This window comes from Coturnix japonica, chromosome 5, assembly GCF_054131305.1.
Source record: "Coturnix japonica strain WE chromosome 5, WE-NBRP24, whole genome shotgun sequence".
NCBI lineage: Eukaryota > Metazoa > Chordata > Aves > Galliformes > Phasianidae > Coturnix > Coturnix japonica.
Genome location: NC_140667.1, coordinates 44,537,125 through 44,549,965, shown reverse-complemented (window position 1 = coordinate 44,549,965; position 12,841 = coordinate 44,537,125). Strand labels below are relative to the sequence as shown.

The 12,841-nt window shown below is 34.5% G+C and overlaps 1 protein-coding gene across 5 annotated transcripts in view; it reads right to left on the bottom strand.

The window, feature by feature from the left end:
* PAPOLA (poly(A) polymerase alpha) overlaps positions 1–12,841 on the bottom strand; it is a 38,204-nt gene that overhangs the window by 1,024 nt on the left and 24,339 nt on the right. For 2 of the 5 annotated variants that reach the window (XM_015865254.3, XM_085549433.1), the window contains 10 exons: positions 12,264–12,317; positions 11,405–11,524; positions 9,700–9,809; positions 8,082–8,203; positions 7,174–7,316; positions 6,629–6,729; positions 5,061–5,281; positions 4,603–4,668; positions 3,007–3,078; positions 1–1,153 (listed from right to left, as the gene is read on the bottom strand). The exon at positions 1–1,153 is cut by the window's left edge and continues 1,024 nt beyond it. In XM_015865254.3, coding sequence (XP_015720740.2) covers positions 1,058–1,153; positions 3,007–3,078; positions 4,603–4,668; positions 5,061–5,281; positions 6,629–6,729; positions 7,174–7,316; positions 8,082–8,203; positions 9,700–9,809; positions 11,405–11,524; positions 12,264–12,317 — 1,105 coding nt within the window. In that variant the 3' untranslated portion in view covers positions 1–1,057. Of the gene's footprint in view, positions 1,154–1,991; positions 2,046–3,006; positions 3,079–4,602; positions 4,669–5,060; positions 5,282–6,628; positions 6,730–7,173; positions 7,317–8,081; positions 8,204–9,699; positions 9,810–11,404; positions 11,525–12,263; positions 12,318–12,841 lie in introns of all 5 variants that reach the window. The other 3 variants (XM_085549430.1, XM_085549431.1, XM_015865255.2) reach the window with 3 other exon arrangements.

The following is a 12,841-nucleotide window of genomic DNA, read 5'->3' as shown; positions in this document are numbered from 1 at the left end:
GAACTTTTATGGAGTGTACAAAAATCATCTTATATTTAGTGACTCAAAGGCCATCAAGACAGGTGTTACATTTCACAGGCATATGTATTTACTTAAACACTTCAGTGATGGGACAAACTTCAGAATTTGTGCCTACAGGCCACAAGGTATTATGATTATGTAAGGGGAAACAAAAAACAAAAAAACAATATTACGGTCTGGCTTGTTTTTATTTTGTATAACTATTGTCCTATACGGTGCATACAAGCTGCAATAAAAACCCCAACACTAAATGCAAAAGCTTTTCCCAAGAAATACAATAAAGAGCTCAAAAAGGAAATAAGTTTGATTAGTTCAAAGGAAAGTTTATTCGCTGTTTGACTGCTGATCTGTATGCACCTTAAAACAATCCTATAAATAAAAGTAGACAACATCTTAATCAAGTCCCACCAATACCAAAAACTTCCCAATTACTTCCTCAACATATGTCTCATTACCCCAGGATTGGACATTCCACTTGAAAGGCTTACTGCTGCTTGATGGCAGTTGAACTAGATATACTATACACTCTGTCTTCAATGTATAGTATATCATAGATCATCATCCCATTTGCAGATTGCTACTGAAGAGATTCGTCAATAAAATAAAAATGCATCAGCTGAAGATCTAAGATTAGTCATACTCCAATAATAAAAAAAAAGTACATAAAAGTGCATTTAAGGGATTCTTATGCCAGTTTTATCTCAATTTTGAAACAATGCATCAAACAAATTCAATCAGTATGTCAAATATGGATACAAATAGTGTTCATGTTTTTAAAGGCAGTAATCCTTTGAAATACTTAATGCAACTGTTGCTAACACATTAATAGTACTCCTGGCTTCACATACTAACCTGGACTTCCAATCAAGTGGTGATTTTAGCCCAGAAAGGGAAGTGCACAAAATATACCTAAATCCATTTCCGATCATGTTCTAGTCTTGCACTCTCTGTTCTCCTTTTTTTTTTTTTTTTTTCTAGCATTAGAAGACAACAGGTTGAGTTGGCAGATATTGTTTATGGACCCCTGAGGTTGTTTTTACCGGTTCAATCTCAATTTTATTGAATTCTTGATAACAGGAATAGGATTTGCAGGGAGAGCAGGGATATCGGAAAGATCTGTACTGGGTGTTTTCTGAAAAGAAAAGAAGAAGTTTGGTTGTATTTTAACTGTAAATTACAGGAATATTGTAGAAACTGGCACCAGTGTTCAACAACAAATCAAATCTTGAACAGTAGTTCAAAATATACCAAGATAAGGATAATTACAAACTATAAAGACAGAAGCAGATATTCCTTTTGCCTACAAAACCATATTTAACAACAACAAAGTGCAACTATATCTTTCAAAGCGTGCATTTCCTACTCGCACAACTGCAAGAAATTAGGAGGTGCTGCAGAGAAAGCTGAGTCTAAGAGTCTGTTCCATAATAGAGACACACTATCCACCTAATAAGGTTGACATCTACTATCAGATGAAGATGTTTAATATTTCAAAATTGCTATGAATAACTCAGTAACACTCTTATGGATTGAAGGAGAGATGGCTGTCCCCTATGCAATGTGTGTCTTTTTACATTTATGCTTCAGACTGCTTAAGAATAATTATTGACCAAATTTCCAGAACAATTCAAAATAGATTAACATGGAAATGGTATGACAAACCACTGCTGGAAGCCTCTATTTTAAGCCACTACCCCTTCATTTGCCTTCCACTTCTGCATATTATTTGCCATCACAATAAGGCAGTTATTATTTATTACTTCACACAATTTAACAGAAAATGTTTCCTTATTTTATAAACATTCAAAACAAGTATAAAAGTACATTTCACACGTGGGGAAGAACTGCATTGAAGTGACTGCTCTCAACTGTTGCTTCATTAAAATGAATCAGCAGAGTACACTGACTGATATGATAGCAAAACACAATGCAACAAAGATTCACAGCAAAATAGCTCCTTCCCCACCAACCTGCACCCAGCAGTCCACTGCCTGGTTCATGCTGACCTGTATTGTTTTCATGTCCTGTAACATAAGCAATGTTCTAGAAGCCAATGAAAATATAGAGAAAGTGACAGAAGAAATCCACCAGACTTTTATAGTTTCCAGATTAACCTCTGCTACAGTAACTACTGAATTTGTAAAAACTAGAACACTTTATGTAATAATGTTTTAATAGATGAAATAAATCTGGCATACTATGTGATCTTTAAAGAAACTGATTTCCTTGAAGTAGTTTGAAGTGTCTACATAACATCTACAATTTCTTCCAGTTTTGGTACTGTTATTCAATGCTGCTCATGTGGTCTACTCATGTAGTTCAAAAAGCCTGTTAGCAAATACTACTATTGCAATACATCTCCATTTTCAATCAATATATTTACCTAATCACCTATGGAGTAGGGCGAGCATAAAACAAATTGCACTTGTGAACTTTTAATCAGTAGAGCAACAATTAAGGCTAAAAATGCCAGTAAAGATGTTCCCAGAAGCGATTACAGTATTAGCAACAAAAGCTTAAGAGACTATCACAGAATGCAACTTACACTCCTTCACCAGCAGTGAAGTGAGATAGTCAGTTAATGAGCTAACAGATCAGAACTTCTCTTGCTCCCCTCATACCAAATATCAGAATCTGAAGCCAAATGTTTCACAGTTTCAATCTCTACCAGGACATTTTCAAGCAGCGGTTAGTTAAGGCATTTTTTTTTCCTTGTTAGAAAGGATTATTCAGTGACGTGCAAAGCAAAAGGAATAAACTGAGCCCCTTTACTTTGAAGGCACAATTCAGAAGAGCGAATCCAGCTTTGGTCATTTTGTACGGCAAGCTATACATGCTTAGCAATAATGCATATTCACTAAGATCAATGATCATCTAAAACACAAAAATTGCGACAGCGACAACAAGGAACTTTATTTTCATTTTGATATTTTCAGCGCAGATCAACATATAGAAACAGAAATCCACTGTTTTCAAAGCCAGTACCTGAGGAGCTTGCAAAGTTGTCTGAAGATGTTCCATTTGGGTATTAACATTCACTTCCGTCTCCAATAGCTCCTAAAAATAAACAGATGAGGAACATGTCATTCAGTTTATGAAAGAAAAAGTGTAGTACCAAGGAAGATCACATGACAGACCAATGCACTTCTTGCCAATCTGACTGCTTTTCCACTATTATGAACTGAGTAAATTCCTTCAATACTATAGAACTAAGCTGAAGTCACTGAACTCAGATCATAAGCAGCTGAAGATCATGACTAACCTCCCATATAATCACAATACAGAAACTGTTTCAAGAACTGAACATTAATTTCATCGCTCAGTATTTTTTTATTTTATTTTATTTTATTTAGCAGCCCCCCCTACACTTACTTACACACTTACTTACACTTACATTTGGCTACAGACCAAATTATCCTCAATCCCTACACATAACCACATCTTCCTACCCCAGAACAGTTCTCAAAACTAGAAGGACTGAAGATACTTTCAATATTGTTTGTGGGAAAGGAAGCCAGAAGAAAGGTTAATTACTTAAGCCCACTTTTGCAAATGTTGCAAATAAATACCATACTTTTAAATAAACATTTACACAGATTTGTTACCAAGCAAATTGATATTAAGGTTAAATTCATATTTTCCCTGCTACTTTGGCTTCACCAAGGGCATATCTTGCCTCTTATTTAAAACTGTACTCAACAATAAGCCACAGCCAAAACCACACCCAAAGCAGAATAAAAAACAATTCCATGTTAGTTTAGAAGTCTATTTCCTCATGTTCCACCATACAAATAATGGACATAAGATTTAGAGAAGACTACAATAAAACCTAACAGGATTACCTACAACTCTTATAATGATCTGCATCCAGAGGATCTAGTTTCCACATGAGGATTAAATGCTTTCAACCACTTCTGCCTTCACCTGACTCAAGTTCAAAGCAATTTCAAGGTGACCAAATAAGATTTTTTACTGAAGGGTGGGGAAGTTAAATCCAAGTATTAAAGCATTATTACTTTAATTTCTTGGAATATTTTCCTTAGTATTCCACGAATACCATGCCCTATAAAAACAGTGTAAGTGGTTACCATAAACTTAAGGACAGACCATCACCGTTTTCCACTTACAGTAAGCAAAAATATTGCCTGGCAATTTACAAGATACTGTAGGGGCATGCCTGGAACTCTGAAAGTCCCCAGAGGCTTTGCTACAACTGCATAGAATATCCATCAGAAAAGACCATGAATTTCCCCACACTCTAAAAGTTGGCAAGCTAGCACAAGCTTTTTTGTGCTATGCATAACACAGTGGGAATGACCAGCAAAAAAACAAAAAAAATCACTATCTATTGTCTTATGTGTCAACAGACTTGAGGAGAAGGTTGCTTACTATCAGGAAACATACTGCAATTTGTTAACATACCCTTTGAAAAATAATATACGAATTCTATGTCTTTAACAGAGATTCTATACTATATCTACAAGTACTACCAGTCATTTTTTGGGTAAAAAAAACACAGAGATTTTCAAATTAAGAGCTACAATGAATACAGACAAAATTAGATAGACCAGTGATAAATACCTTCGTTTCCATTCTTTCATGCTCGTTCACATCTATACAGCTAGTAGCTTCACTTATTTCATCCTGCTGAAATGCAAACAAAATGAGAAACTATTAACAACGATGAAATTATTATGATGAAAAAAAACAAAACAAAACAAAACAAGAAAATACGTGGAGAAAGAATTGACTGCAATGTGTAACATATTATACTCAAAAATTGCTTTTAGGATTTTGGAATCTAAGTATTTGTGCTGATGCTGTTATATGTGTCACATGATGAATATCAGCACAGTACAGAACAGTAACACCTTAGTAAGCTGAATATATAAAGGAGATACAATCAGAGTAGGAAATGCACAAGCTAACAAAGTATTTGAAAGCTAGAACATGAGAATCAGTACTCAGCAGCAGAAATTAATCATCAAAGTTTTGGGTTGTAGCATTGGAGAATGCTACGATCTCAAAATCTCAAATACCTCTTCAATTTTCATTTTCTTGGGAGAATCTTCTTTATGGGGAGAAGATGTCCTTTTCACTGCTGTGACAGGGCTAGGCGTTTTTGTTGCAACGTTTCCTGAAATTCTGGGTGATGGATTTAATAGATGTGTTGAGGAAGCAATTCTAGAGATGGTAGGCTTTGGTGGTGGAGAAATGGCTGGTTGTGTGGCAGTTTGAGGAATGCTTTCATTTGAAGAACCTACAGGTAAATAATTTTAAAAGCTTCAGCAAGATCAGTTCAGGCAAACATTTCAGTTTCCAGTTACTAGTCAAGGCCATCATTACTCAAATAGTCTTCAAGAAAGTGGAAAAATTAGTGGTAAAAGCATTCCATTTGGAACAGCAAATGTTTAGTTTTAAACTCACTCTAAAGAGAGAACTCACATAACAGAAACAAGGTAGTGACAGCAGCAACACACTGCTAGGCCTAATTAGCCCTTCTAAACAACAGATTACACTTGCTAGGTGAAGCTCTGTGCTCATATACCTATTGTGATCTTGGTACTCGAAGTTTTACTCAACCATATGTACATTGCCTAAAAATGCCTTAAATCAAATCCAAGGCAAATCTGACACTCCCTTTTTCATAGAATGATTTTATCATTGCTCAGGTTCAGAATACAAAACAATGAATTGAGAGAGCATGAGAAAAACATCTGACATTTTCTACATCCTTTTGTAAGATATTCCACTTGACAAAGTTATACTGCATCAGTTGCCCCTCTCAAACCAATAAGCATATGTAGGATGCTTTTCCTCTATCCCATGAAGAGAAAAAGAAATACGCACCTACTCATATTAATGCACTTGTGACATGATAGAAAGAAATTACAATCATAAGACCCCACCACGCTAAATTTCTGAGACTGATGAGATCTTATCTTGAAAGTATAACCAGTTGCAATCCCTTTTGCATCTGCCTTACTTCATGTATGCAGTGAAAGTACCAGCACGTCAGCCATTCCTTTCTTGTTAAGCGAACATTTTCACCAGATGCCTTTGTTACTTCACAAAAACATCAATTCTTTTCAGAAGTATGCTTACATTTTCTTGTAGAAAATAAAGAAGATAAAGCAGCACACACAGTTGGATATGCTTAAAAAGGCATCACTAAGAAGCATACATTGTGCTGAGGCTTTTTAATGGGTTAGAATCCATTTCATGAAGCAGGAAGAGGATCATGGAAACAGTTTACAGGCAGTAAAGAACCACCCCTTGGGTTTAACTATGAAATGGGATTTAAAATAAATAAATAAAAAAAAAAAGCTCTCTTCCAGATTTGGACATTTTTTCCTCATTAAACCAGTCAACCTGCAAATATAATCTGCATTGGAAAACTTTATTGCTATTGTGAGAGGGAAACAAAAGAATAAACAAACATTGCTGCACAAAATACTCTGCTGTGATTTCCCAACTCTAAAAATATCAGTTTATCTATATAACAAGCAGAATATGTTACAGCACACAGTTTAATAAAGACCTCAACAGAAGAAATAATGCTTTACAAAAATCAATAGAAGCAATGTACTACGTCATTTTTCCTTACCCCCTGAGCTTTCACTGGAATTTGTTTGTGGCACAGTGACTTCAGAAGCCTGTATGTTGGTCACAGATGCTGCTGTTACAGCTGGCGCAGGACTGCTTCTGCTATAAGAAAAAAATGAAAAAATGCTTAATACGAGTAAAGCATGCCTACGGGTTTATCCACTTTTCATTACATTGTATGTGTGGCCATTACAACTGTAACAACCTACATTACAGAGCACAACATGTAAGTTTATGCCGTAGTGCAAAGACAGAATTTAGTATTAGCCATCTATGAAATTCAAGCTAAGACAGTTTTTTAGATTGATAAGAAGTTGCATTTAAAAAAAAAAAAAAAAAGGCAAAAATTCAGGTAAGTCTAATCCCCATCCCACAAGCATAGCTCCACTCTAGTGTTCAAACTGGAGCTACAGAACTCTTCAAGTTCCAGTCTGAAATATTTACACCCTAACATAACTGACATACTACCTTGTGAATGCAGTACTTGCCATACTTAAAAACAATTCAAGAACAGAAAGTAGCCTCAAGACTGAAAGTCTTCATTACCCCTGAGAACTTCCAGAACTGTTCAATGGACTCGTCTTCATAGCACTAGTAGGCGAAGGCACAGACGTGCTGTTATCACTGTCCATAGACAAGTCTAGGCTGCTGTCATTCAGAGCTGTCAGTCTGACTCCTTCTGTTGAATGCTACCATCCATAAAACAAAAGAAAGTTATTAGTCTTAGTAAAGGGCTTAAAACAAACAAGCAAACAACAACAACAAAAAGCGAGATTCAAAAGACATGGAATTTTAGTCATGCAAACTATCCACCATTACATCTGTGAAGAAAGAAGAAATGAGGGGTGATCTAATAGTTATAAGCTTCCACTGAGCTAAGCACATACATGTGCCTTAAACATAGTTACTTTAAGGAAGCATCTGAAGAAAGGATCAATGTAAAATACAAAACACGAATGGATAATTTTCCAATCTTTTTATATGTAAATAAACTACTATCGTATCACTATAAGCATGTATGTTTCCCATACTCAAAAATCAAGTAAAGATTCGATGATGTTTAAAAACAGAAGATGAACTGTTACTGTATTTAGTGACTGTCATTTTGGTTTTTATTTTAGGTTTCTCTGTTCTTCACAGTTTATAGATACTGCTTTTACATTAACTTCAAAATTAATAGTGACATACACCAAAATTTACATTTTGGAGAGATGAAAAGGAATACAAAAACTTAAGAGACAAACTGCAACTTAAACAGCATAAAGACCACTGATGAACATCAGTGGAGGACAAAAACCCTACTACAACATACTACTACTTAAAAAGATGCATTACTTAATATTTGTTCCCTGAAATGTACTGAAATCAAGCATAAGTCTGTCTGTAATAAAAAATGTTCTATAGTTTTAAAAAGTGCTTTATATAAAGCAAAATATAAAGTAAAAACAGTTTACCTTTTTCTTTTTCTGAAGCACATGATTAGGTAGCAGTTGGTGAAGTTGCTTACGCTTCACATGCCTTGCAGCAATCTTCATATCCATCTCAAACATCTTGCTGTTTATTGCTTGCCTATAAACTATACAATTAGCATAACATAAATATGTATCAAAGTATATTGCAAAGTCCACTTATTTGCCCAGGAAGAAATGTTTTGTATTACAGAATATCTGTTACTCTCAAGAATGCCCTCTGGAGAAAAAAGTGGACTGCCTACTATGCCGACACTAACAGCATAAACATCACACGATTTGCTAATTTTATTGTTGTCACACTAAGAAACTTATAAAGAGGACTGCATTAAGTCTTAGCTGGCTATTTCCATCAATCGTAAGAAAGCACCAGGAAGTATCTGGGTTTACTTTAAGAAATTGCCTTGAAAAGTGCATTCTACACTGTATGCACCTTTCAATGTCCAGATAACATAGGTCACAAATAAAGCAAATGTTCAACTACCAGCTTCCTCTTTTCGGAAGAGCTGGATGCACGTATCAACAATTAAGCGTGAACAGAAATAACAAGAAGCTGATTCAAGTATTTGTAAGGTACTGAAAAGAAAGTTTTCCTTTAGTTCAACAGAAGACAAACAAAAAGGAACAAAGTATCTGTGACAAATCTTAGACACTTATAAAGTTAACTTTTGACTTGAAAACTGAACCTCTGAAGTATAACCTAGATGAAAACTAGCCAGCTAGGGCACACAGAAGTAAAAGATCACAAAAGCATGTTTCTGTGTTCCATGGCATGCTGGAAAACATCAGTTTTCTCATGTTCATAAGTAGCATTTAAATTTGAGATGCATTCATATTTTGTTGAAGCCTAGAGATGTAAGGATTTTAACAGTGAGTACTGCCCACTAAATGCCCATGGCTTTTGGATGCTGCTATAAGAAACAGACTAGCTATTACACCATTCCTGAAATCTCAGAAAGTAGGATGATGTCTGTAGTTTCACCTTTACCCACTTACAATCAGAAGAGTTATTCCAACTGTTTTAAGAAAATAATAACCCCCTTGACTGAAAAACTGCTCATCTAAATACAATCACAAATACATTCACACAGACAACAGCAGATATACGTAATACAGAACTTTCAAACGTAAGCATAATCACACTGCTCCCATGTTATCCAATCACTCCTTATTCATTTCTTACATTTTAGAAGTTTTTCAAGAGTCAAAGAATAAGCATTAAGAAAAAAGTTTTTTGCATTTACACTCATACAAAGAAAACAAGCTATACACATTGTAAAAATGAAGTTAGGTGAGGCTGATTACAGATCATAACCATGAATGCCTAACAAAGATCCAAACATAATTTAGCATTTTAATGAGATCCGAAAGATCTGTGTTCATCACTTTAATCAATAATAATCAATTTATTTATTAATCAGGAGCTTCTAGAAGCATTAGAAATCACTATAACTGTTTTTCACTAAATAACACTAACTCCTTACCTGAATGCTTCTATTTCTAGGTACAGTTCTACTACTTAAAGAATAGATCAGGAAAAAAAATAGACAAGTAGTATAATGCAACAAGTTTCATATCTGAACATCTATAATACAAAACTCACCTGTATCTGTAAAAGACTGGATGTCGTAAGTAAGATCAACACTTAAATTTTCAGAATTTTCAGTTTTCTTGAACACCAACCCAATCACCCACATTGTACGGTATTCTTCCCTGCAAAATTTTATATGAAGTCGCTTTTGACAATAGCCACCAACAGGGACAACAAGTTACTTGCTGCAATAGCTAGTATTCTAGTTCAGTTCCATTAGCAATGGGGAGCTATGCATATGTAGAAAAGCAAAATCCAAAATATGGCTTGATGACATTGCTGTTTCTTTTCCAATACAAAGATGTCACGAAACAGACCATCTCCAGCAAACTTAAACTAAGATCATTGGTAAGCAACATCATTTAACTAGCTGATCTTCTGCAAAGATACTCTAATTTATGTAATAGTTATGACTAGCCATTACAACCATACAAGAAACAGGAGACAGCAACTTTTCAGCATCTGACCTTGAAGTCAAAATATTAATATATCCCCCAACTAAATGATTTCAATTTTGCCATCTACATTTGTTTTAAAGTCTCAAATTTCTTAGCTCTAACTGACAGCAAAGCGCAGGTTTCAGGTAAGAAACTCTTCACTTTGACAGTTTGCTTTCAATTATTGTGCACCAAAAATGAACTATCACATCCTATTATAGAATATATCAGAACACGTCAAGGCACTCAATGTTTTAATTCCACACATTTTCTGTGTGAAACTATTTCAGAACAATTCCACTTTCCAATCAATTACTAAATAAATTTAGAAAGGCAGGTGAAGAACCACACTTCATTGACATTAGAAAGAACAGCCTTTCCTAATAGTCTAGCCACATTAAGTCTTCTGAAATAAGAGCTAATCAGCGGATGATTATCTATGCAGTTCTATCTGTATTTACCTACTAAAACCTTCTTTTATTCATTTTTCACTTGGAACAAATACAATTACAGTGTTTAACTTTTTAAGGTAACAGCATACTGTCATTTCAAGCAGCTGATGTCTGGGAAAAAACTGAGTGAAAAGTAAACAAGGTTTTTCACATATTCCCTACCTCTCCATTCTCATAGTTCACAGAAATTTGCAGTTCCTTATAAAGGTAATTACAACACTATCTAGACAGAAGCTGAAATCTTAGAAAGAGAATTTTTAGCCCTCATAGTTCCAGTCATTGCTTTGAGAAGATGGGACTGGCACAGGGTGAAAGTTAAAAAAAAACAACCCACACAGTACTAGACAGTATTAAGTGCTTGGTATTCCTTCACTGTTTTCAAAATCGTCAGAATTCTAGCATTAGCTTTTATCAAGTTTAAATAATTTGCATCTCAACTGCTAAATGTTATAACATCCCATCTACTTAAGTTATTCAAAATTCACTTCTACCATGTCTGATTTTCTACTCAACTGTCAGTGCTCCCTTGTAAGTAAAACTGTCATGCCAACTAACATCAGGACAGTCCATCAACAGCAGCTAAATAATAGTAACTCCTTGTTATCTACTGTTATTTGCAATTATGCAATTACTACAATTATTAGCAAAAGACATATTCCTTCTTTAAGATTGTTTTCTAGCTTAGAGACATTACTACACAGAACAAAGAGCATCTGATTTTAAAAATCTTAAACAACTTAAAACTGTATGCCTTTAGGCTCCATCATGAATAAATAACTTAAGACTCTAAAAAAATCTTAGTTTATTGATTAACATATTTTTGCTTACTTGTCAGGATTCTCCTTGGGTGCTGGGAATGACTGTGGATTCACATGAGCCAGTGTAATGAACTCGTTTTTCTCCAGGTTTCCAACTAGAATACGGATTTTTGATTCCACCAAACCCACCCTGCATAAATGTCATTCATTAGTAAGTTCTTATTAATATGAAACAGAAATATCAAACACTACATATCAGGCAGAAGCCTTTCGCATTTTGCTTACACAAGTATTTGAGACTACAAATGAACTAATGCACTACACATGAAAAATTCAAATCAATAAGCAAAGTAAGCTTGTCACAAAAACTTCCACAAAGCAAGCTCTGAAATGAAGAATACCCTGAAGCTTTATGATCTACTTTTACAAGTAGATTTAAATAGCAAACAAGTAAACATAAGTAATAAGCAAGCATAACAGAACTCCCAGGTTTTTCTTTTCATTTCTAATGTAGAATTTTAAAAGATTTCCAAAACTTGACAATCTTAGAAGTTGTTTAATAAAAAAAGAATGTAGAAATGGGGGAGTGGCATTTTAAGTTTGATAAACAATATTTCTAGAGATCAAACACAGACCTAGGAACAACTGCTTCTTAAAGCGCGGAAAGCTTAAGAACATAAGATTTGTGAAGTGACCCGTTTGTGTTGAACAGAAGCATAATTAAGCCGATAGTCATCATGCCCTAATTATTCATTTTTATTGTTTTCCAGAAACATACCATCACAGTTGTTAAATTTTGAAACAAAAAAGTTACACCCTGAAAGTTTCATGTTGTTTCATTAAAAATACACTGTGTAGCTCCTTGAATTCAAGGTTGACAGGTTTAAATTCATTATTTTTTTTGCAATAATAGTAAGCATTGTACTCACCATTCTAGTCGTTGTTTTTCTGTCGGTGCACTTGCTAGAAGCACAATATAATGCCTTTGGAGATAAAGACAATATGCTATTCTATTTATGCTTCTAAAACTAGACATTCAAAGTTTAATATTAACATAAGTAAGGTCTACATTGCAAACTACAGATTAACTTGATTTTATTACAGAGTATTTTAAACGGACAGAGAGGCTATGTTCCCCAAGCACATGACTAAGAGATTTCTCAAAGCATTTCAAGTTTTAGGAATACTGGCAATAACCTTAATAAAAGTCTAGGAACATTGCACCAACTGAAAAACAACACAGAAGCTTCAAAACATAATGAGTGGTGATTCAGCTACTAGCAAGTCCTTGCAAGTAAATCAACTGTTCAACTATCTCTACATACACTAGTTGCCCCTATAACATTAAATCTGAGTACTTAGATGAAAGGTGACCATATATTTATTTTAAGTCAGAAGAAACACTGAATTACGGTTTATAAAAGTTTAAAATCTGCATTTTAGAACTGCCTACAGATGCTTATCTGGAATTTTACAAGCAAAAAACCATTTCCTCTGGTGACAAATA